The following is a 23,136-nucleotide window of genomic DNA, read 5'->3' on the forward strand; positions in this document are numbered from 1 at the left end:
AAGTTATGAAAGTAATGAGGTGTTATTATTGTCATTTGTTATTTCAAAGGTGAATGGGAAGAGGCTCAAGCTGAGGAGAAAGTGGCAGATGCATGCGTTGAGGTGGCTGACTCATAGCATGAGGTTGCTGCCTCAAGAGTTGCGCTTGCCTCAAGGGTTGAGGTGGCTGCGCAGAGAGAGGCTCTTGACTCACGAGTTGAGGTTCTTGAGGTGTGAGCTGCGAGAGTTGAGGTGGCGGCTGCGCAGAACGCGGCTCCTGTCTCACGAGTTGAGGTTCTTGAGGTGCTTGCCTCGAGAGTTGAGGTTGCAGCTGCGAGAGCTGAGGTGGCTGCCTCAAGGATGGTAGAGGTTGTCGTACCTCAAGAGGTTGCTGCCTCGAGGATGGTCTTACTGCAAGAAACTCTTGTCTCAAGGGAAGAGGAGGTTGTAAGGCATAAGGCTCCTGCCCCCATTGTTGAGGAGGTTGCTGCGTGGTAAGAGGCTCCAGCCTCAAGGAAAGTGGAGGTTGCTGCACAGCGCTGGTATCTGGCAACTCCCAACGCGGCAGCTCACGCATGGAGGTAGCTAGAGGAACCTCAACCTCATACGTCTGGCAGATTGTACTGCGCAGAGGGGGAGGAGCGTTCGCAGGAGGAGGTGTATTAACCTTCTCTGCCTGAAACTCCTGCATCAACACCGCAAGCTGAGACTGCATTGTCTGCAGTATAGACCACTAGAGTTTAAGAAAGACAACAACAAACGGAGCTACTGTCCGTTGAGACTGAGGGTCTAAAACAGCTGGTGCGGCAACAGACGGAGCTACTGCCTGTTGCGATACCACCTTGCCTCTCTGGGAGGTGTGCAGTTGTCGTACTGCAGCAAGTCCGAACTGACCCAGGGCTAATGGCTACACCTAGGAGTTGGACTTGTGCGGAAGGGACCGACTTGCACTTAAAAGCTGCAAGATTTGGTCCATGGTTTCTGCGAGAAACCTCTTCCGCAGACGAGGAATAAAAGGGCTCTCTCGTCTTTGTGTGGGTGGGGTGATCACGTCGGCAACGTGTGTAGATACACCCGAAACTACGGAGGGAAAACGTCTGTTCGTCGATCAAGGCCTGCTGAACCCATAAGTCCTTCGACATTACTTCTCCCCTGGGCTTGGGAGCTTGTAAGAGGTCCCAGACTAGGCGAACAACTGGCACGAACAGACGAACCCTCAAACGCAACACTGTAACACTTAGCGCTTATCACTTATCACTTTTGATTTTCTGTTTGCACTTATTTCACTGAACTCGAAACTTTAAGTGGTATGTACCTGAAACACGCAATTCTATCCTTCCTTAAAAGTTAGTAATTGCGAAAACAGAATTACAATGTAACAGAAAAATCTAATGAAAGATAAATAATTCAGTGGCTGGAAAGAGACTAAACACTAGATCAAATAAACTACGTTTAAAATCTCTCACCGCATAAAGCTTGAGAACAAGAATAAAACTCTAGAAACGTTTACCTTCTTCCCCTAAAGAGACTAGGGAGAAGAGCAAAAACGATAACAACGTTACTCGCTTGAACGAAACGTTTATCCTCCTCTCTCTCCCTCCGTCTCTATCTCTCTCTCTCTCTCTTGACTTAGAACCTGAGAGAAGAGCCCAATCATATATATCGTTAAAACATATTATTGTTAAAGGAAAAAAACTGAAAGATTTCCCAAATAAAAAGTTCCTTTATTAGAATTAAAACCATTAAGCTAAGAAAGAATGAACAAAACGCTAGAAACGGTTTACTCTTACTGCAACGTGACACCGTGAAAATTCTCTCTCTATCGTAACGATAGAGCGCAAGTTGAACGTTCTGAACGTCAACAACTGCAGAGACAAAACAAAACGTTAGTTCAACTTTGAAAACAGTACGAGACTATCAAAGAAATTCTTTCAAAAACATTAAAATAGCATAATATGTTAACAGGTAAAACCGAAATGACGGGCTCAATGTTAATTAACTTCGGTACCAAGAAAAGACCGCCTACTATTAGGAAAGGTCGAATATAAACAAATATAAAAATTAATTTTAATAAGTTTATAATAAAAGGAAGTTAATCGAAGAGGCCTATAAAAGGCGGAGAGATATAAAATAAATCTATAACTTTAGTTAAGCAAAATTAAGAAAGAGAGTCAATACTCTCTTAGACACCAACACTTCCGTCTAAGGGAAGGGTCGGCCATTTAAAAGTGAAAGAGAGTTCATACTCTCTTCGTCACCATAATTAATCAAATTAATTCCAAAAGCTAGCTAAGCTAATGATAAAACTTCCTGAATAGCGAAAGCTAAACTCTAGAGCAAATACATCACCAAATCGTGAGCAAAAAACTCCAGAATCAACAGCGTATCCATGTAGGTCTAGCCGGAGGCACGACAGAGGAAAAATTGAGGTGGTGTCAACAAGAAGTACTGCAGTACCTGGCCACAGGTGGCGCTTGTGAGTACACCCCCCTCTTGTATAGCGATCGCTGGCGTATCCCTTCCGTAGAATTCTGTCGGGCAACGGAGTTGACAGCTACATGATTATCGGGTAAGATTAATATTGAAAATTATTGATTCCAGAGAGATGCTGGCTTACTTCCCAGCCCGAACAATTAACTAGTTTCCTGTTGGCAGATAAGGTATGTAATCTGCATGGTCCCTACTCTACCCTATAGAATTTTTTCTGTCAAAATGTCTGTTTCCTATAATCCTCATAGCTTTTGCAACTTCAAAAGCCTGAATCCTCCTGTAAAAATGCCATCCCCATTGGTGGTAGCTATGCCACCTTTAAACCTGCAAAAGAAAGTCATCTTTGCCCATGCCAATGAAAAGGTCTTAGTTGTTGTGGATTCACTTGAACCAACCAAAATATTCCAGCTTTGCAAGATGCAGCTGTTATTCACTGAAATCTTGGATTAGGTCTGGCCAAATTTTAGAATAAGGAGTGTCCCTTCTTTTCAAGGGGTTTCACCTGGCGATGGCAAAAATCATTTCCACCATCCTTTTGAGTGCAATAACACCATAAAGCCATACTATAATGATTTCATTGAGAGGTTATGGGAGGATTTTTCTCAGTCTAATCATTCTGACTAAGCTTATGTAATTCATACAAAAAATTTTTCTTTCCATTCCATCATTCCATTCCAGCACTTCTAACTAGAAAATTCCAGAATAGAAGAATGTGCTCTCCCTTTTTACTTAAAGATATCTTTATTCCTTAAAAGACTTTAAAATATGCAACAAGAACAGATGAATGGTCACTCCCACCTCGGATAATGCATCCACCAGACTGAGTCAAGTACAAGGGTCAAAGAAGTTATACTCTATAGGTAATGCCTTCCCTTTCTGGAAGAAAATTCCCACCCATTCAGAAGTGTTTTTGCCACATGTATAGTATATCTGAATAGCAGAAAAGTTCCAGACCTTGCACAGTAAGCAGAGATCCTTGACTGATGAGCAGGTAATAAAAGACTTTCAATGAGTCACTAGGGTTTTACAGTCATCTTTATGTCACAGATCGTACCTAACTCAAAAAGCTCCTATGACTGATCATCAATTCTCCAACAAGTGCTAAAAGAATCTTTCTTTTTAACTTCCAGAAAGTAACAGTCAACATAGGAGCTAAGAAATTGGCATTCTTTTTATATATATATATATATATATATATATATATATATATATATATATATATATATATATATATATATATATATATATATATATATAAATAAAAAAAAAAAAAAAAAAAAAAAAAAACACACACCATTTTGGTCTACGCCTCCATATGCACTAAGGTCCATTAAGTGTGTTTTAACTTTATGGGACAAACAAATAAACTACTGTAGTTAGTTTAGCCTCGGGAAAGCAGGAATAAGAAAGATAAAGTTCCTCATTACTCTGTTTACTGTCAAACACATGACCCAAAAGGGTTGCCTTTTCCTTTGGGCACTAAGTGCCAGTCATCTGATTTCAGTAAAGGAGGAACTTTTAAGTCTACACCAAAGAGTGCAGATTTAAGGGTAGCCAACCACTATGCTGTTAGCATATTTATCCATTATCAAACCGTAAGTATTTTACTTTATTATATCATGAATCTATAAATAGGTAATTTTGGACACATGCAGATCCTCATTGAAATTATTTTCTTAACTTTATCATCACTTCTGACTAACATAATAAAAAAATCAAGATGGAAGTAAGGTAATTGCTTAGGCCTACATATAAATCCCAGACATACTATTCAAAGGTTAGATTACTTAAACCCTAACCCAAAAAATAACCAATCAAATATCTGGCAAAATAACATATACCAAATTTGTGACAGTTATTTGCTTGCACTGAAGTAGCTTTCTTTCACCAGCAACGATGCACAATGTGCTGGCACCTTAACTATTGATTTTCTATAAGTCTAGTTAATCAGTCCTGCAAAGTCACACTAGGCATCAACATCAAACTGCAGTTTCTTTAAGGTTAAACTGAGGACAACAGGTAGAGATCAATGGTTCATGACTTTTCAAGTAAACAACTAATAATAGAAAATCACAAAAAGAAAAAAAAAGAGAGAGAGAGAGAGAGAGAGAGAGAGAGAGAGAGAGAGAGAGAGAGAGAGAGAGAGAGAGAGAGAGAGAGAGAGAGAGAGAGAGAGAGAGAGACTGTGTGGATAAGGATACGAAATTATATGTGAAATAAACTAATGTGATAAAAAAAACTCACATGATCCTGTTCAAATTTCATGGCTAGACAGAAAGGCTGAGAAACCATTACTTGTCTAATAGCATGTGGCAAACGGTAGTCAAGGAATATCTTAATGTGAAGTATGATCAGAATTTTGAAACATTTCATAAAACATAACAATAAATTAATTAAGCAACTACCTTGAAGATCTGTAGCAAGGCACATATCTACTAGAACTCATATTTTCATCAAATAATTCCAGTCGAGAGTCAACTAGCCAACTAAACTCATTTACTTTGTCACCATTGTTGAAGCTCTGTCAGAATCTCACTTCCCTAGACAGTCATCTATGCAGATTAAAAATATTTCAAAACTTGCAGGAGATTCATATAATTTACGGAATGAAAACTTTAAATGATTTCAAGACAAAAGCATATCTTATCATTAAAATTTTCAAATTCCAAAGATGAAGATTTGAAGTTGTTGGTATAAGCTACGGTATGTAATTTAGGCCTTTGTGCTTTCATGTTCTAAAGCGGATAGGTTATGATGTTTAAGGTATAAGGGTAATTTTTACGTACAAACTTAATAGGTTCCAAAAAGCTGTTTTTAAGCTGAATTTTGTTATATTTTAGCCTAGGGTGGGCCTAACCTGACCCCACACTTATGATTTCCAGGTACAAAAGTAAACAAATAATCCTTTTTCATCATCATCATCTCCTCCTACGCCTATTGACGCAAAGGGCCTCAGTTAGATTTCGTCATAGTTTCATTTCTAATCCTGTACTACCATTAAACTCCTAATATTCTTTTGAAGGCTTTGTTCTCAAATCTACAAAATCTGTTGGATACTGTTCCATTGTCATATCTCATGTCCATACAGTAACACTGATCTTACTTTTTCATACGAAATGAATAAATGTTATTTTGCTTACTATATTAAATATACATAAATATAATTTTTTTTTATTACAATATTTCATTATCCTATTACAGTATACGAACTTTTAATACAATATCAAAGATTTATGATTTCAGTTAGATTTGAGTTTGTATCCAAATATTTCTAAGTTGAGGACTTTATGTATAGTTCAAAATATGATAACTGTAATATATTACAGTATACTTTATATCCTATTAAATTAGCAGTCAAATTGTTATAAAACAGAAAAAAAGAAGTTCCCTCTCTAAAAGGACTTCTTTTCCTTTAGAATATACGGTATATTGTTTTCAAATGGAAAAAAAGAAGTCCCCTCTCTAAAAGGACTTTTTTTTCCTTTAGAATTTGTATTGTTTTCAACTGGGAAAAAAAATAAGTTCCCTCTCTAAAAGGACTTCTTTTCCTTTAGAATTTGTATTGTTTTCAAATGGAAAAAAAAGAAGTTCCCTCACTAAAAGGCCTTCTTTTCCTTTAGAATTTGTATTGTCAAATTACAAAATTTCTAATATAAGAAAAAACAAATGTTTCTAGACTCATATCTGGCTTTATTTTCAATAGTTCTTTAATAATAATGGTAACTTATACTTAATTCTTATAAAAATTACCATATAGTTTTGAACCTATGAAACATAAAGGAATACTGTACAGTAATCCCAATTTTACAATTCAAACAAAAAAAATGTAAAAATATAATAACATTTAAGTATTCACATGAGATAATTGTCTGTGGACCCACCTCAATGAAATATGTTCGTCTACATCACCATGGTAGTGCTCTAGAGTATTTGGCACCTGAATAGCCACATGACTTATGTGGAAGCTGGCCAATGCACTTTATCAGTAACATTACTACAATACGAAGCATTAGGATTTGGTCATGATTTTCTCCCCATCCAGTATTAATCTTAATTTCCAATTACATTGCCTTGTATAATCATTACATATCAACTTCCCTTTATGTCATATAAGTGAACTATTATATTCACAATTCTTGTATTGTTTTAAGCCCTTTCTGTGCAAAACATAAATACAGGGTGCAGTCACTAATGTTTACTGTATTAAGAAACCCACCAAATGATCAAACAATTGCTGGGTATTCCTATTAATGTCATCTTAATCTCAGGAAGAAGAGAAGCATTACATCAGTGAACTGGCTGTATATCAAACACTATGCCAAGGCATCGCTTTTATTTTTCTTCTATAAGTTAAGCAAAGGCAAACTCAACTTGTTGCTTAGTATAAAAAAAAAACATTTGAAAATGACACTCATTTGTACAAAAATTATCATTAGGAAACTGTTCAGGCATCATCGAAGAAGCCCCTTCAGAATAAAATGTCAGAATATACAGCATAAGTGGTAGCATCTTATGAAGAATCCTTATTACTGTGCATTACTACACTTTTCAAGTTACACTAAGAAACAAAAAACTTCTTGAATTTTTGAAAATCAGAGCACTATACATTCTCATACTGTGCTATGCTATTTCATACTTTTAGCCTACATAATTTGAAATATAAATTGAAAAACTAGCAAGACAGGATTTGAGGCATCATACTACTGTAATTAAGTACTAATTAGGCAAATGTATGGACTGTAATCTTCTGCATTTTTATGAATGTTAACAATCACTGTCAATGAGGCAATACAGTAATAAAGTAGGTTACTTCAAATATTGTTATCATGAAATCAAATAATAAAAGGTTAATGAACAAGAAAAATAAATAATCTATAAAAAAAATAACTTAAAAGATAAAAAAAATTTAAATGCTTTTTTTTTACTATAACTAAATACTTAAAATTCTGATAGGTAATTTCTAATACACAGCCTGATCACCAATATAAATACACAGCTTAACTGTTCTAAATTCCAGCATTACCTTTCAGTATGCATAACATTAATGAAACACCATACTTGAAATGAAACAGAAGAAAGTACAACAATGTACTGTACTGTAATAATAGAAGAAGAAATCAGGCTCCTATAAACTAAAGCAATAACCAACTCTACTAACCTGGTGGACACTTTTGGGATCTTGTAACCAAGAAGTGTACATTTCCTCCACATAATTAGATGAGGATCCATTTAAGAACGGTTCTGCAGCCAATGCAGTGGGTGGTGGTGGAGCGGAGGCCTTCCCTCGTAACCCACCAAAAGCCCAGGCTCGGACAGCCACCAGGGGAGTTCCTGGTGGTGCCTGGCTTAGAAGCTTTGATAACATACGAGCCCTGTTCATGTTTTATAACTTATGGGCGACTTTGCCCACTGCTGCAAAATAAAGATAAATACTTTTAAATTCCAAGCACAAGGCAATTAATAATGTACAGCATAATAATTCAACTTTAATTTATTTTTCAATTATAAAATACACGCAAAACCTATCTCCCAAGAAAATTTAGCACACTTGCAGATAAATCTATATAGGTTAAGTCAAGTCAATTCTTTTCTATAACACCATACAGTAAATTTCACAACTGTACTTGACCATAAATCTGTTCCTTTCATTCTTTTTGACAAACCAACTCGACTTTCTTCACTTGCTTCAACAAGTTAGTATTTTCTAAACATTCAAGAATAAGAGGCAAAACTATAGTGACAAATATCTTTCAATCAAAATTCACTTTCAAAGCACTTTGGGGCACTAGTACATAAAGAAAACATCAAAATAATTCCTTGAGTGATACAATATACAAGACCAGATAACTATTCCAAAATCAAACAATAGGAAGTCCCTTCAATAAAGAGTAATGCAATCTGAGCCCACCACAACAAACCAGATAACTAAAAGGTTGAAAAGGTTGAATTATGTAAGGGACACTCATGTGACGGCTATACAAGCTTATAGTCACATGTTGAAGTGAAAGTGACCCTGAGACCACTATACACTCACACACTCACCTACATATCAATGAGATCACTGTAGTGAGATTTATTTACAACAACATTCTCAATTTGCACAAAATCATAAAGGTCGAGAGATGAAGTACTGTATATTGATCATTTATTATTAATACAGTGTCTTCTTACCTAAATAATCTCCATTTGTTTTCAAACTGTTTAGCTAAATCAATTCTAATCCACATCTTTTATACATTATGTTCATCTAAATAAATATTTACAGACAATTTGGTATTGTTTTCACCAATTATATACTGTAAAACTAAATTGTTGACAAAAAAGCTTATAGAAATTTTTATTTAGCCAAAGTACTCGATCTTGAAAATCATGAAGTTGATACACTCTCCAGTACTGCCCATTAAATATGATACAGGTACTTAAATATGCAGTACTGTATGTCTGAAAGACTAACGAGTAATGGTAGTGATAAATTAAAGAATGAAAACAAATTTGCTGACCAAAACAATACAAATCAGAATAACCAAGGCAATGGTACATGTCAGCTTATAGCCTTACTATTTTTCCCTGGTGGAGTCTTTGGGCTTACAGCATCTTGCTTTTCCAACTAGGGTTGTAGCTTGGCTTCTAATAATAATAATAATAGTGTCACAGTGTCATCATATCAAATATCATGGCAATATATGTTAAGGTTAAGATTGCAATGCCGGACCGTAAAACTATTAGGCATCGTCATAAGGTTAAAACAAATACCCTATAACTTAATTCTGCATATTGATATGAAATGCCACTGATGAGAGAGGTTGGCCGCAGTTTTGATAACGGCCAAGTCCTGAAATGCAATTATATGCTACAAATAATCAGAAAGCTTGGACCAAGGCACCTTCATTTTGCATCTGCAGTTTTTATCAGTTACAAATAATATGCTACAAATAATCAGAAAGCTTGGACCAAGGCACCTTCATTTTGCATCTGCAGTTTTTATCAGTTACAAATAATTACAACCAAAAATCTATCCACACATTTGCAATAAATGTAAGTAAGGTTTTAGTACATCTTGAACTTTTGAGCATTTTCATCCATAGTACATAAAGAGGCTTAAGCAAGCATTCTGGTACCTAAAAGGATAGCAAATCAATAAAATCTGGATGCTGATCCTCTGCAAAACCATTAGCAAACTATTTCTTTTAGCATTTCCAGAAAAGTGTAACTGATTTCAAGACAGGATAGAATTACAGTATCTTATGCAATGTTCCTATGTTCTGAGGAACAGGATATTCAAATAATGGGTTCAATCAATTTTAAATCTTAACGATCATATCCTTTATAGGTATTCAGGGATTTTATAAAGGGTAAATTTTGCCAATGCTTATGTTAATCTTTTATATAATCATAGTAATAATTTTGACTTTTCTTTATTGACCTTTTCATTCCATTTATTATTATTAACAGCTAAGCCACAACACTAGTTGCAAAAGCAGGATGTTATAAGCCCAAGGGCTTCAACAGGAATAGCCCAGTGAGGAAAGGATATAAAGAAATAGATAGAATAGCCTTTCAACGCAATAAGGAAAGGGATTTACACATAATTTCTCAACATTTTCATAAGCTTCATACAATTTATGTAATGAAAATCTTAGCTGATGCACCAAAAGAATTTTAGGAAATTGGTTTTGAATAGCTTCTATTAATATCTAATAATTTCATCAATGCTAGGACTGCATCACTACTTAAACAGGGTGGTCTAGTCCAGAGTGTTTACTCTGTGCCCTTTCAAATCATTAGGTACTCAAAAGTTGGTCAGCTGCACCCTGGCTCCCTGGCCAAACAAACAAATTCTATTAGGTGACATAGCAGTAAATGCTACACCTGGTGAATATTTGTAACCATAAGAGTAAACAAACTTCAGTACGGCCTTACAACTTATACATTTTAAAGTATTTTGTTTACAATGATTAAAGGTACATGCATATCTCTTTGATAAATATGAGCATATAGTACTTCCATTTTGTCTGGTATCTATAAAAGCAGAAGTTTTTGAGACAGAAGAGAAACTATTTCTCAATAAGGAGACAAGGATTCAATCAGCTCTAAACGGGAAAGGTGTGATCAATTTACAAAACGTCTTCCTGTGATACACGAGTGGCATTCCACTACATTCAACTTTTAATGAGTTGGTTGGAGAAGATGCAAGAGCCCCAGAACAAATTCTAAGCCCTTCAATATAAATACTGTTCAGCCAATTCTCTTCCATGTTCTATCTAATGCTGATCCTTATTTGATATCCATAATCTATTACTGATACTGTATAGTAGTTGCAGTTTATTGCATGTGTATGTAAATATTGTATAAACATGGTATGCATGTATGATAAACAAATGCATCAATGATGATACAGAGCCTCACATAAACCATGAAGGTAACATTCGCTATACAGTACTGTATGTAGAGAACATCCATCAAAGGGGACAAAAATTGGAAAAATACATGTACTATACACTGCATAATACAAACCCTAGAATAAAACACTAAAAAATTCAACCTCGCATTTAGACGCAGTATAGCTACTGAAGTGATAATGTCCACAAGTGTTCTTGAAGTAATAAGATAAACATGTGAAACAAATCCTAAATACCGAAATACCTATGTACTATTGTGCTAGAGAAATGATCCACACCATAAACCACGAGAAAAAAAAGCAGCAGCAAGTAATGAAAATACAAGAGATCATGGAGAATTCGTTATCCACAATCTGAAATTCATCTTTGGTACAATTGTCCGATTAGGCTCACATTGCATGTTGCATAATAACTTTCATACATAATTCACTATTTCCCTGTGATTTTATTTAAGCTATTTTGCTTTTGAATTTCAATTATTTTTCTGTACCAGATTATCTTCCTTATTGAAACATCGGCTAGTACAGTGGTAATGTGTTCGCCTAGCATTCGCATGGCAGCAGATCAATTCCACCCCGGGACTGTGAGTTCAAGTTATTTATTAGGGAGGCTATTGCTGTGGTTGGGTACCACAGGAGGGGGGGTTGGGCTTACCCAGCTGACATTCTGGTGAGTAGGTCTATCTATTCTGGTGAAACTGGAATTGAAACCAGACACATTTATCTTTTCCCGTTCTATTACAGTATAGGGTCGGGGATTCCTAACCTGACCTTGACGAAACCATCAAGATCAACGACAGGATGCAAGATTGTTCTGCTTCCCCCCCCCCCCCAAAAAAAAATGCAGTGCCCCACTATGGTCACCATTTGTTATTAGTCTAGACAGAGATATCTATCATTAGATATACAGTACTAAACAAAATAAAAGCAAAGATTCCATAGTTAAATATCTTTATGATTACTTCACCAAATATTAAGAGATTACTGTACATCAAAATATTTAACAATAGACAAGAAGTAAATATTGTAGTTAATTTCATTAATAGAAATCAGGAAATAAGACCTAGGGGAAGACCTCAGTTAAAATAAGTTGGACTTTCAGATGGAAATAGATTGGATACAAACTTAAAAGTAGAAGACTTTTTGAAAAATCAAAGTGCAGCTAAGGGCTAGTGTCCCAAATGAGGTACACTCATGGTCCCCTAAGGAAGAGGGATATAAGAACAAAATGTTGCCAAGTTTATGACAGACACTATGTAATGTAATAAAGTACAGGTATATACAGTACAGTATTAACACTAACACTGTTTGTAAATATGAAACGTAGCATTCTTATCTTCCCAACATAGTCCTTGTCGAATCAGATTCTTAAATGTAACTTTTATCACAAACTATGTTACACTTAAAATCACAATTTCAAACTTTTCATTTCCTTTAATCACTAAAACATGGCTGCCACTATAATCATTGTCTAAATGATCAGCACCTCCTTCATTGAATGAGTTTATTTCGGCCCAACACTTACCTTCATTGTGGTAAAGTGTCTCTTCATTTTATAGCTTTTAAATGCTCTTGTTTCAGTAAGATGTTTAAGTTACCCAGTTGCAAAACATTCCTAATATAGTAGTTTCCATTTGTTTTAAACCACGATGAAGCTACTGGTAAATTGCGTTAAGGTCCATACCTGCGGTAGTTACATTTTCTGACACACAGCTACTTTACTTAATAAAAGGCGTGTTTTCAGCCATTAACCATTTCTTCTACCAAAGTGAGACCATCGAACTGTAGTGGAAAACCTCTGATTCACACCTCCAAACATTAAAGTAAGACACCAAGGTTTAAGATAAGGACAGCACCACATTAGGTTAGGTGGGGAACATTAGCTTACATGATATTTATGTTTATCTGGGTTACCAGGCATGAAAATACATCTAAAATTGTAAATGGTTGAAAGATTCTAATGCTGAAAATTAAGGGGGAAACTTCGTTTACAACTAAAGTTACATAAAAGTAATTCAGCAAAAAGAACATCGTAATGATATGAATACATATAGCGTTGCCTATAAGGGTTATAAGAGATAACATTTAATGGTAACTCATGACCGGCATAAGCAGGGGACATGACAAAGCCCAAGAGACTGACCATAAATACATATGATCAGTGCCCAATCACTAGACCGTCAAGCTAGGACCAGGCAATGGTTACTGATGACACAGCAGGTAGACTTATAGGGTCCCCCAAAACAGCCATCCCTAGCACACAAGGACAGTGAGGTTGCAGACAATACTAAAAACTATCGAGCTCCAGCGGGTCTCAAACTGCCTTCCAGCAGATTGCAAATTATTATTATTATTATTATTATTACTATCCAAGCTACAACCCTAGTTGGAAAAGCAAGATGCTATAAGCCCAGGGGCTCCAACAGGGAAAAATAGCCCAGTGAGGAAAGGAAATAAGGAAATAAATAAATGAAGAGAACAAATTAACAATAAATCATTCTAAAATAAGTAACGTCAAAACAGACATGTCATATATAAACTATTAACAACATCAAAAACAAATATCTCATAAATAAACTATAAAAAGACTCATTTCCAATAGGCTAACACTTCCAACTATAAAAGAGATGAAGGGTAAACGAGCTAGGAGTTCAAATGATTCTAACCAATACAATGTAATTCAATATTAAAATGCCTGAAATTTAGACAAACCACTTAAATAAACAGGAGAAAGGCCCTAGTTAAGTGGATGATTCAAAGTGTTGTGTTTACCTTGCCAAGATCTACTAATTTTGGTAGATATAAAGAGTAATAAAGATTTGCAAATGATTATGAAGAACAAATTTAAAAGCGCTGCCCTCATAATGTAAAACGTGTTGAATATAAAAAAGAATACCAAATCGATCAATAAAGCATTGTGCAGAAATACACAACATACATATTGGGGTTACACAAAAAGAAGTCATGGAGCCAAGCTGCATCAAAACAATTCCATGAGACGCACCAAAAACTAAAGCGTGTGAAAACTTATCTTCAAGATAACATTTGGTAAGCTACGAGAGATAAAACTTGGTAAGCTACGACACACTAAAAAATATTCAAGAAAAGAGTATACCGAAAAGGGGAAAGGATCCAGAAGTAAACATGGATGACAATAAATTTCATGTTAAAATAACAATAAAAATTCTCAGTTAACTCAACCTACATAAAACCCTATAAGGTATCAAGTCATCAACTATAAGGACTGACTATGGATGAAGCTGCCATCATCATATTGCTAAGTCAGGTTAGGTTATTGGGCAAGTCTACCATGTTTTTTAATACCATCAATATAAACACAATTCCCACTTCAACCAATTTAGATGTTCTTAAGTTGCATATGCTAACCACAACGTAAGTGAAACATGAAAGTTATGCTTACAGCATTTCTCTCCAACCGGTAAATAGCATTTCCCTGTAGGTTGGTCCCTCGCTAGCCTAAATAGGTCATCGCCCCTAATAAAATGACGTCATGTATTAGGCCTGGGCCAAGTCGGTAGACTTAAACATACAAACAACCAACAGAATGGTTTATGGCATCGTATCTTCAGTAAACCCTATGTTCTTTGCCAACCTAGAACGTTCCGGCTTCTAGCCTAGCCTACCGTACGCCACTAGGGTTGGCATACGCTACTCACAACTAGCCAATCGTACACCTAAAGGTATTTTGGGTGTCGTAATACTAGGATGGATGTACTCTCATCATGACTAGTCCCCTAGCGAGTATTAGGAAACCAAAAATCCTGATGACGCAAGAACGGTTTCTCTCTGCGCTTAACGTTGAGAGAAACAGAACAAGGTCCTGGATGTTTCAACTACTCTGCCTCTACCCACATCCGTTTCACGCAATGCCGTGTACATTTCATTAAAATTATACGTCATGAACCTAGCAAAGTCTGTTAATAGATGCAAAAGATCAACCGGCATCGGGTGCCCTCACTCTTTCTCTCCATTGGCAGATTTGTATGTCACACTTGGAGACTTGCCGAGAGAAGTTATATTTACGGTACACGGGTGTTTATTCTCCGGACATGATCAGCTGGTTTCTGCTAGGCTAAAGGAAACATAGACATACAGCACACATTAAACCACTTGCACTGCTCGTTTCAAACACTATCAACACAAATGCACGTACATTCATGTACTAAAATCTTGCACGTAAATGGCGTAAAATAAGATGAAAATTCACAGAGCTTACACCACACAATGAGACTCACCACCACAACTTAGGAGGGTTTCCCTCGAACTGAACCGTCCGTCGGTGATATGAGAATGAGAGATTCTACTTCTGCTAACCGATGACGAAATACAACAGGTGCCAGATATATTGCAATTGTTCTTTTAAACTCATTACATGGTGGATATCAGCATTAAGTATTGGGAGATTGATGTATCATTATGTATGATTTAGACTATAATAAACGTTTATTAGTAATTTTCCAAAACTATCACAATCCTGTGCTAATGAAAGTAAACTTGAAAGGTTGGACAGATGCCATTTACTCTTGGCTGTAGTATATTTTTTATTTAATCTGCCATCATTATTTTCTTTACTTAAAAGAATAATTGTTTCATAGCATAAGCTCACAGTTGTGTTATATTTGAGCAACTCGTAGAAGGGTTAATTTATATGAAAAGATGTGTTCAGCAACTTTGATGTATTTACGCGCGCATTTTAACACGCGGCTTCTCTGTCAAGTCAAAGTTCAAACCAACTTTCACTGAAAGCTCATTCCGGTACATGAGCAAGAGCCTGTGCTTCGCGTTAGCACAAGATCACGCAATTAAATGGCAATGATAGTATGCCTTTAACCGGAAGAAGGATATGATAGACACATTACTATTCCTTATACAGAAGTAATATCTATTGGAATTATTGCCAGAAAGTGTCAACGCTTGTCGATGTTTATAGGATTAAAATTGGCTCAATGCCAGTAAAAGGAAAAGCATAATTAGATTGTTGTTTGATAGCCATTCGATAACTTACTTTAAGGACTATTTTCCAGATCCAACCTCACAAAAAAAAGCCTTGCGCTCAACAGGACCTTGTTATTCGGGTGCCGTGTAGAAATGCCCCATTTGCCTAATCAAGCATCACGTATGAGTAATAGACATACACATATGTTATCCAATATTTCTAATAATCAATGATGACATCTTCATGGTAATTCAAATTATTTGAATGAATAAAAGTTTAATTTCTTGGTATTACTTGCTAGTTTTCTTAGCGATATTCAAGAGACCCAATTTTATCCCTTAAAACAATAGACAATGAGATAAAGTCACTTTTAGAACTATTAATATTATTATTATTATCATTATTATTATTATTATTATCATTATTATTATTAAATGCTAAGATACACACCCTAGTTGGAAAAGCAGGATGGTATAAGCCTAGGGGCTCCAACAGGGAAAATAGCCCAGTGAGGAAAGGAAACAAGGAAATATAAAAGATTTTAAGAATAGTAACATTAAAATAAATATTTCCTATACAAACAATAAAAAATTTCAACAAAACAAGAGGAAGAGAAACTAGATAGAACAGTGTGCCCGAGTGTACCCTCAAGCAAGAGAACTCTAACCCAAGACAGTGAAAAACCATGGCACAGAGGCTATAGCACTACCCAAGACTAGAGAACAATTGTTTGATTTTGGAGTGTCCTTCTCCTAGAAGATAGAAAGACAGGCAGACAGTTATATAGATAGATCGAAAAAAAAACAAGTGTAGTACCATACATAAAGGATGCACAGAGTGTATAGTCCATAAGAAGTGGTTCAAATTTTCTTGTTACACGAAGTGTAGTAAAATTCCTATAACTGAAATGAGGGTAAGTTTTGGTTACTCATTGAAAATCTTAATGGATAAAATCTAGCGATCCTTAGAAATGTTTTTTTTTTTTTTAAACAAAAGGATATTAAATCCCCTAGATAAGAACGTGATGCTTTTAGAGAGTTAATCTAGGCTCCTAGCTCCAGCTATTGGCTGTCCATCCATTCCTCTATTGTTTTCAGTCAGCTGATCTAGTGAGGTAGCCTACATTAAGGTCTATAGAGTAAACCTTGGCCTACATGTGAATCCTATTTTACTTTAAATTCCCTTTAAATAAAAGTTCAATAATTGTACTTTATTTCATGTTAAAATTGTTTTTATCTGTTTCACACACGGGTTGATATCTTTTAAATTTCTTGAGTTAAAAGTTTTTATCAAGACAAGTTACCATACCAGTTGATCAACTTTTAAGTCTGCATATTTTGGTGTCATTCTACAGTGGCCATGTCACGCTGTCCAAATGAAAAGGTAATCTTTTATTGGCAATTTGGCTGATGTGTTTGGCAGAAAACAAAGTAATAAGGAACTCACCGTCCCTCATTACTGATTTTCTTACGCTAAACCAGTTAGTTTAGGTTTTGGTTCTGTGAAATCAATAATCTTTTATTTGCCCTTGACATTTGTGAGGGTACAGAGTCAAATGGTGTTTTCCTTGTTTTCTGAGAAGGCTGCTGAATTGTTCATCTAATTTGTCTGTTATGATGAGGAAATTGGGTAAAAATAAATATTATTTTTATACATGGATAATATTGGGAGTTAAATAGCAGGACAGGATTAGAAATGAAACTATAAGAGAGATTATTCGTGTGCCATATGCGGATGAGATCCTGGTGAGGGGTAGATGGAGATGGTTTGGGTAAGCTCTACGCACTCCCCAAGAGAGATTAGTTCACCAAACTTATAACTGGGCTCCGCAAGTCACTAAGAAGAGTTGGAAGCCCCAGGCCTACATGGCTGAGGACTATGAAGCGTGAAGTAGGAGATGATGAATGGAGAAATGTTTATTTAAAAGCTCAAGATAGACACGACTGACGTAATCTAACTGAGACCCTTTGCATCAATAGACGTAGGAGGATATGATGATGATGACATGGATGATTGTTGATATTGCCATATTAGCTAAACCTCCCCGCTTGATTGCCAATTCCTATGACTCTTTTGTGATCAGCAGTTTTTAAATACCAGTTTGATTTAACATCTGAATAACTGGGCTGACATATGACATCTCTGTTACCGTTTAAAACTTGACTTTCGTGCTGCCTGGGTCTAGCTAATGATGCAGGTCTTTTTTTACAAGTGTTCTACAAAAGTTGCTAGGTTCTGGCTTTGAAGCTCGTATGAATGGCCTTTACTTCGGCTTTGCTTTTTACAATGTCAATCACGAGATTTCGTTTTCAAACTCAGGCAAATTGAGACTTATGGAACATTTTTAATGACTGCAGGAATATTATTATTATAATTCCTCTGCGTAGTGTTCGTGACTCAATAATACAGCATTTATATCATATACACAAGTCATGTGATTTTGCCCATTAAAATATCTGGTTGGTTATCTTGTAATACTTTATTTTCATTGCTCTCATCTGACTTTGGATGAGTCATTCTTGATTGCATATTCTATTTTGAGAGTGCAAAATAATTATATCATCATAGATAATGAACAATACTTTGGTAACCTCCATGATTTATGTAGTGCTGATATCACAATACATTGTAAATGCTACACTTATCATTATTTCGTAACATGATAGCGATTGGGGAGGGGACTAACCTTGAGTAACCTGGCCACGTAATTGGAAGTAAATAATTTTACTATTCCTTTCATGAAAATTTCATCAATATATTTGCTTTGTTAAGGACAATTAATATATTGATTGGAGTTATTTTCCTACAGAAAGAATTTACTCTAATCGAATTTGAGATTTATTATTGACCTGTGAGCTGTTTTATCAGTCTTGCAGAGTTCTTTCAATTAAATGGCTGAAAGGAGCAAGCTTTCATACTGAAAACTGTTCAGGAGAGGAGAAGTTATCGGGGAATTAATAATTTGCTTTCTCAGAAATAAAAAAAGATGGCTCAGTATACACAAAAATTGGTCTAGGCAATGACTGTAATTTTCACCAGAATATAAAGAATCCGATATTTTGTATATGATGTTGAGATGTACCAATGAGCCATTCGCCAGTTATTAGTACTTGCAATGAGACTAAACGTTTAGACATCATATACGAATTATCAGGTTTTTATATATTAAGATGAAAATTACACTCCTTATCTAGACCAATTTTAATGTAAGCTGAGCCATTTTTTTTCTGTGATAATGCTATGCATTTCATTATGTCACGATTGTCTTTTTTCTCATGCCTAGACCTAGCTCGTTCTGTCAGTTTGAAAATAGCCATGAATTTTAATATCAAAACATGTCTTCCATTGTCTTGGTTAAGAGTTCTCTTGCTAAAGGGTAAACACAGGTACACTATTCTTTCCTTTTTCTTTTCCTCGCTGGTCTATTTTCCCAGTTGAATCCCTTAAGCTTATGGCATCTTGCTTTCTCAACTAGGGTTGTGGCTTAACTAATAATAATAATAATAATAATAATAATAATAATAATAATAATAATACCCAAGCTTTCGCGAACAATTAAGCTGAAATAATAAAGGACTTACAAAATACTGAACTTACTGAAAATTTTACGAAATATGACACATTAGTCAATTCAGAAAAGCTGTGCATATCTCTATTCATTAAATGCGTCTTAATTGATCTCATATTGATAAGTCAAAATATCGAGAACATCTTATTAACTATAGATAGGCTACTAGTAGAAGGGGTTAGGGATTAATGCAATTCTTCTGGTCTATTCACCTCAGTCTTTTTAGACTCACGGGCATTTTTTCTGGACAGGGATGCTCTCATAATCTGTAATAATTGCAGTTCTTTAAGTTTATAGTTTACATTATCTATAGAATCCGATGTCTAAGTCATTATATTGGATAGGCCCTGTTCTGAAATACGTTATTAACCATGTCTATTGAATCAAATAACTATTTAATATACTAAATTTGTTTCTATTGATATAAGTACCATTATCGTCATAATTATTATCATAATTGATATTAACATTATCATCATTAATCTAGCAATTATTTAGACCCTTGTACTATATGCTATAACAAGTCGGTCACATTGTATATGAATCATCTTCCCGGCCAAAGAACATTCCCGGGTACACCACTGTGTTGTAAGTGGGGGTATAGACGAGGGTTACAGTGATAACAATGTGTAGTCTTTCACCTAAAATTACAATGAATTAGATACAGCTTCTGGCGCAGATATTTAATGTTATCACGCTAATCAGACAGGTCATTGTACTTTTATCACAGAAAGAAGTTAATATCCACTATGATAAATGCTTACCGATATCAGCATTGGTTTTAACAACTATAGGTCTAATGCTGTGAAGAGAATAACTTAATTTTCGGTATTTCATTTGATTCTGTACTGAGGTGACCCAGAGTCATGTGATAGAACTATTCGAGCAGAGGCCAGGGCAACCATAAATTGCGTCACACATCATGGGAAAACGTCCCCTTGGCTGGCAACGCAAGAAGAGAAATAAGTCTGCTGTTGGCAATGCTCCTTCTGTGATGAGTTGCGGCCCAAGCCGGGAGAGTAGAACGTTCTCTGAGGACAAAATTATATTCCAAGCAATGGTTTCTTTCAAGGGTTCACAAAACGCTGGTGCTAAAAACTCGTCTTTGGTATTGTAAGAAAGTACAATTCTCTGAGTTGGGCTGGGGAATAGTATCTAGGTAGGCCTACTGCTAGAAATGATGGCCTATTGTGAGTTTCGAGACCAAATGATGAAAATAATCAAAATAAATCCTGGTTAGTTCTGTTTAAACTTATGGCAATCAGCTTAAAAACAGTTTTAAAATATCTAACTAATTTAATTTTGAGAAGCAAGTGTCTCATATTTGACCAAAAAGTAACCATCTAAAAAAAGAGAAAAGAATCTTTTATAAACTTTTATCCATTTCTTTGGGGATCACTATTTCCAATCAACCAAAAGGAGCAACTTAGATTTTCAGATCATAATAATTCTTTAATCAATACTAACGTAGACTCACTAAAAACAACATTCGTCGTTCATTTTATATCAATAGCTAAGTATTATTATTATTATTACTATCCAAACTAAAACCCTAGTTGGAAAAGCAAGATGCTATAAGCCCAGGGGCCCCAACAGGGAAAAATAGCCCAGTGAGGAAAGGAAATAAGGAAATAAATAAATGAAGAGAACAAATGAACAATAAATCATTCTAAAATAAGAAACAACGTAAAAACAGACATGTCATATAATAAACTATCAACAACATCAAAAACAAATATGTCATAAATAAACTATAAAAGACTATGTCTGCCTGGTCAACAAAAAAGCATTTGCTCCAACTTTGAACTTTTGAAGTTCTACTGATTCAACCACCCGATTAGGAAGATCATTCCACAACTTGGTCACAGCTGGAATAAAACTTCTAGAGTACTGCGTAGTATTGAGCCTCGTGATGGAGAAGGCCTGGCTATTAGAATTAACTGCCTGCCTAGTATTACGAGCAGGATAGAATTGTCCAGGGAGATCTGAATGTAAAGGATGGTCAGAGTTGTGAAAAATCTTATGCAACATGCATAATGAACTAATTGAACGACGGTGCCAGAGATCAGGAATAAGAAATTTAATAGACCGTAAGTTTCTGTCCAACAAATTAAGATGAGAATCAGCAGCTGAAGACCAGACAGGAGAACAATACTCAAAACAAGGTAGAATGAAAGAATTAAAACACTTCTTCAGAATAGATTGATCACCGAAAATCTTGAAAGACTTTCTCAATAAGCCTATTTTTTGTGAAATTGAAGAAGACACAGACCTTATATGTTTCTCAAAAGTAAATTTACTGTCGAGAATCACACCTAAAATTTTGAAAGAGTCATACATATTTAAAGAAACATTATCAATACTGACTTCTTTTGGGGTTACTAATAGAGAAATAATAAAATAATATACCTAAAGGCCTTGGAGCATGTGATGCCCTTCTTACAATCTCCAATGCAGTACAGAAATCCCTTGATTGTGGTCGGGAAGTTCGTATGATTGGCCTTGATTTTAGTGCTGCCTTTGACCGTGTTAATCATGAGGCCCTTGTTTTCAAACTGAAACAGTTGGGAGTGGGTGGGTCGTTTCTTAGCATTATTATTGATTTTTTAAGTAGTAGATCTCAAAGAGTTGTTGTTGATGGGCACCATAGTGAGTATAGGAATGTGATATCCGGTGTTCCACAGGGTAGTGTTCTTGGCCCATTACTTTTCATACTATATACACATGACATGTGGTTTGGCCTAGAAAATAAGCTTGTTGCATATGCAGATGATGCTACTCTCTTTGCATCAATTCCATCCCCTGAATGTAGATCTGGGGTTGGTGAATCCCTTAATAGAGATTTAGCTAAAATTAGTGCATGGTGCAAATTATGGGGTATGAAGTTGAATCCTAACAAAACTCAAAGTATGATTGTAAGTAGGTCAAGGACGGTGGCTCCTCAACATCCGGATCTCAGTATTGATAATGTTTCTTTAAATTTGTATGACTCTTTCAAAATTTTAGGCGTGATTCTTGACAGCAAATTTACTTTTGAGAAACATATAAGGTCTGTGTCTTCTTCAATTGCACAAAAAATTGGCTTATTGAGAAAGTCTTTTAAGATATTCGGTGATCAATCTATTCTGAAGAAGTGTTTTAATTCTTTTATTCTACCTTGTTTTGAGTATTGTTCTCCGGTCTGGTTTTCAGCTGCTGATTCTCATCCTAATTTGTTGGACAGAAACTTACGGTCTATTAAATTTCTTATTCCTGATCTAGATATTAATCTCTGGCACCGTCGATCAATTAGTTCATTATGCATGTTGCATAAGATTTTTCATAACTCTGACCATCCTTTACATTCTGATCTCCCTGGACAATTCTATCCTGTTCGTAATACTAGGCAGGCAGTTAATTCTAATAGCCAGGCCTTCTCCATCATAAGACTCAATACTACGCAGTACTCTAGAAGTTTTATTCCAGCTGTTACCAAGTTGTGGAATGATCTTCCTAATCGGGTTGTTGAATCAGTAGAACTTCAAAAGTTCAAAGTTGGAGCAAATGCTTTTTTGTTGACCAGACGGACATGAGTCTTTTTATAGTTTATATATGACATTTTTGTTGTTGACATTGTTAATAGTTTATATATGATATATCTCTTTTGACATTACTTTTTTTAGAATGATTTATTGTTAATTTGTTTTCTTCAGTTATTTATTTCCTTATTTCCTTTCCTCACTGGGCTATTTTTCCCTATTGGAG

At 35.4% G+C, this 23,136-nt stretch overlaps 1 protein-coding gene across 4 annotated transcripts in view; it reads right to left on the bottom strand.

Annotated features, from left to right (window-relative positions):
• Positions 1 to 15,253, bottom strand: part of Ogdh (oxoglutarate dehydrogenase Nc73EF) — a 110,036-nt gene extending 94,783 nt beyond the window's left edge. For 3 of the 4 annotated variants that reach the window (XM_068361216.1, XM_068361214.1, XM_068361215.1), the window contains exon 1: positions 7,628 to 7,912. In XM_068361216.1, coding sequence (XP_068217317.1) covers positions 7,628 to 7,849 — 222 coding nt within the window. In that variant the 5' untranslated portion in view covers positions 7,850 to 7,912. Of the gene's footprint in view, positions 1 to 7,627; positions 7,913 to 15,123 lie in introns of those variants that run through there. The other variant, XM_068361213.1, reaches the window with a different exon arrangement.
• Between the last annotated feature and the right edge of the window lie 7,883 nt (positions 15,254 to 23,136).

The sequence above is a fragment of the Palaemon carinicauda genome, chromosome 37 (genome assembly GCF_036898095.1).
Source record: "Palaemon carinicauda isolate YSFRI2023 chromosome 37, ASM3689809v2, whole genome shotgun sequence".
Lineage (NCBI taxonomy): Eukaryota > Metazoa > Arthropoda > Malacostraca > Decapoda > Palaemonidae > Palaemon > Palaemon carinicauda.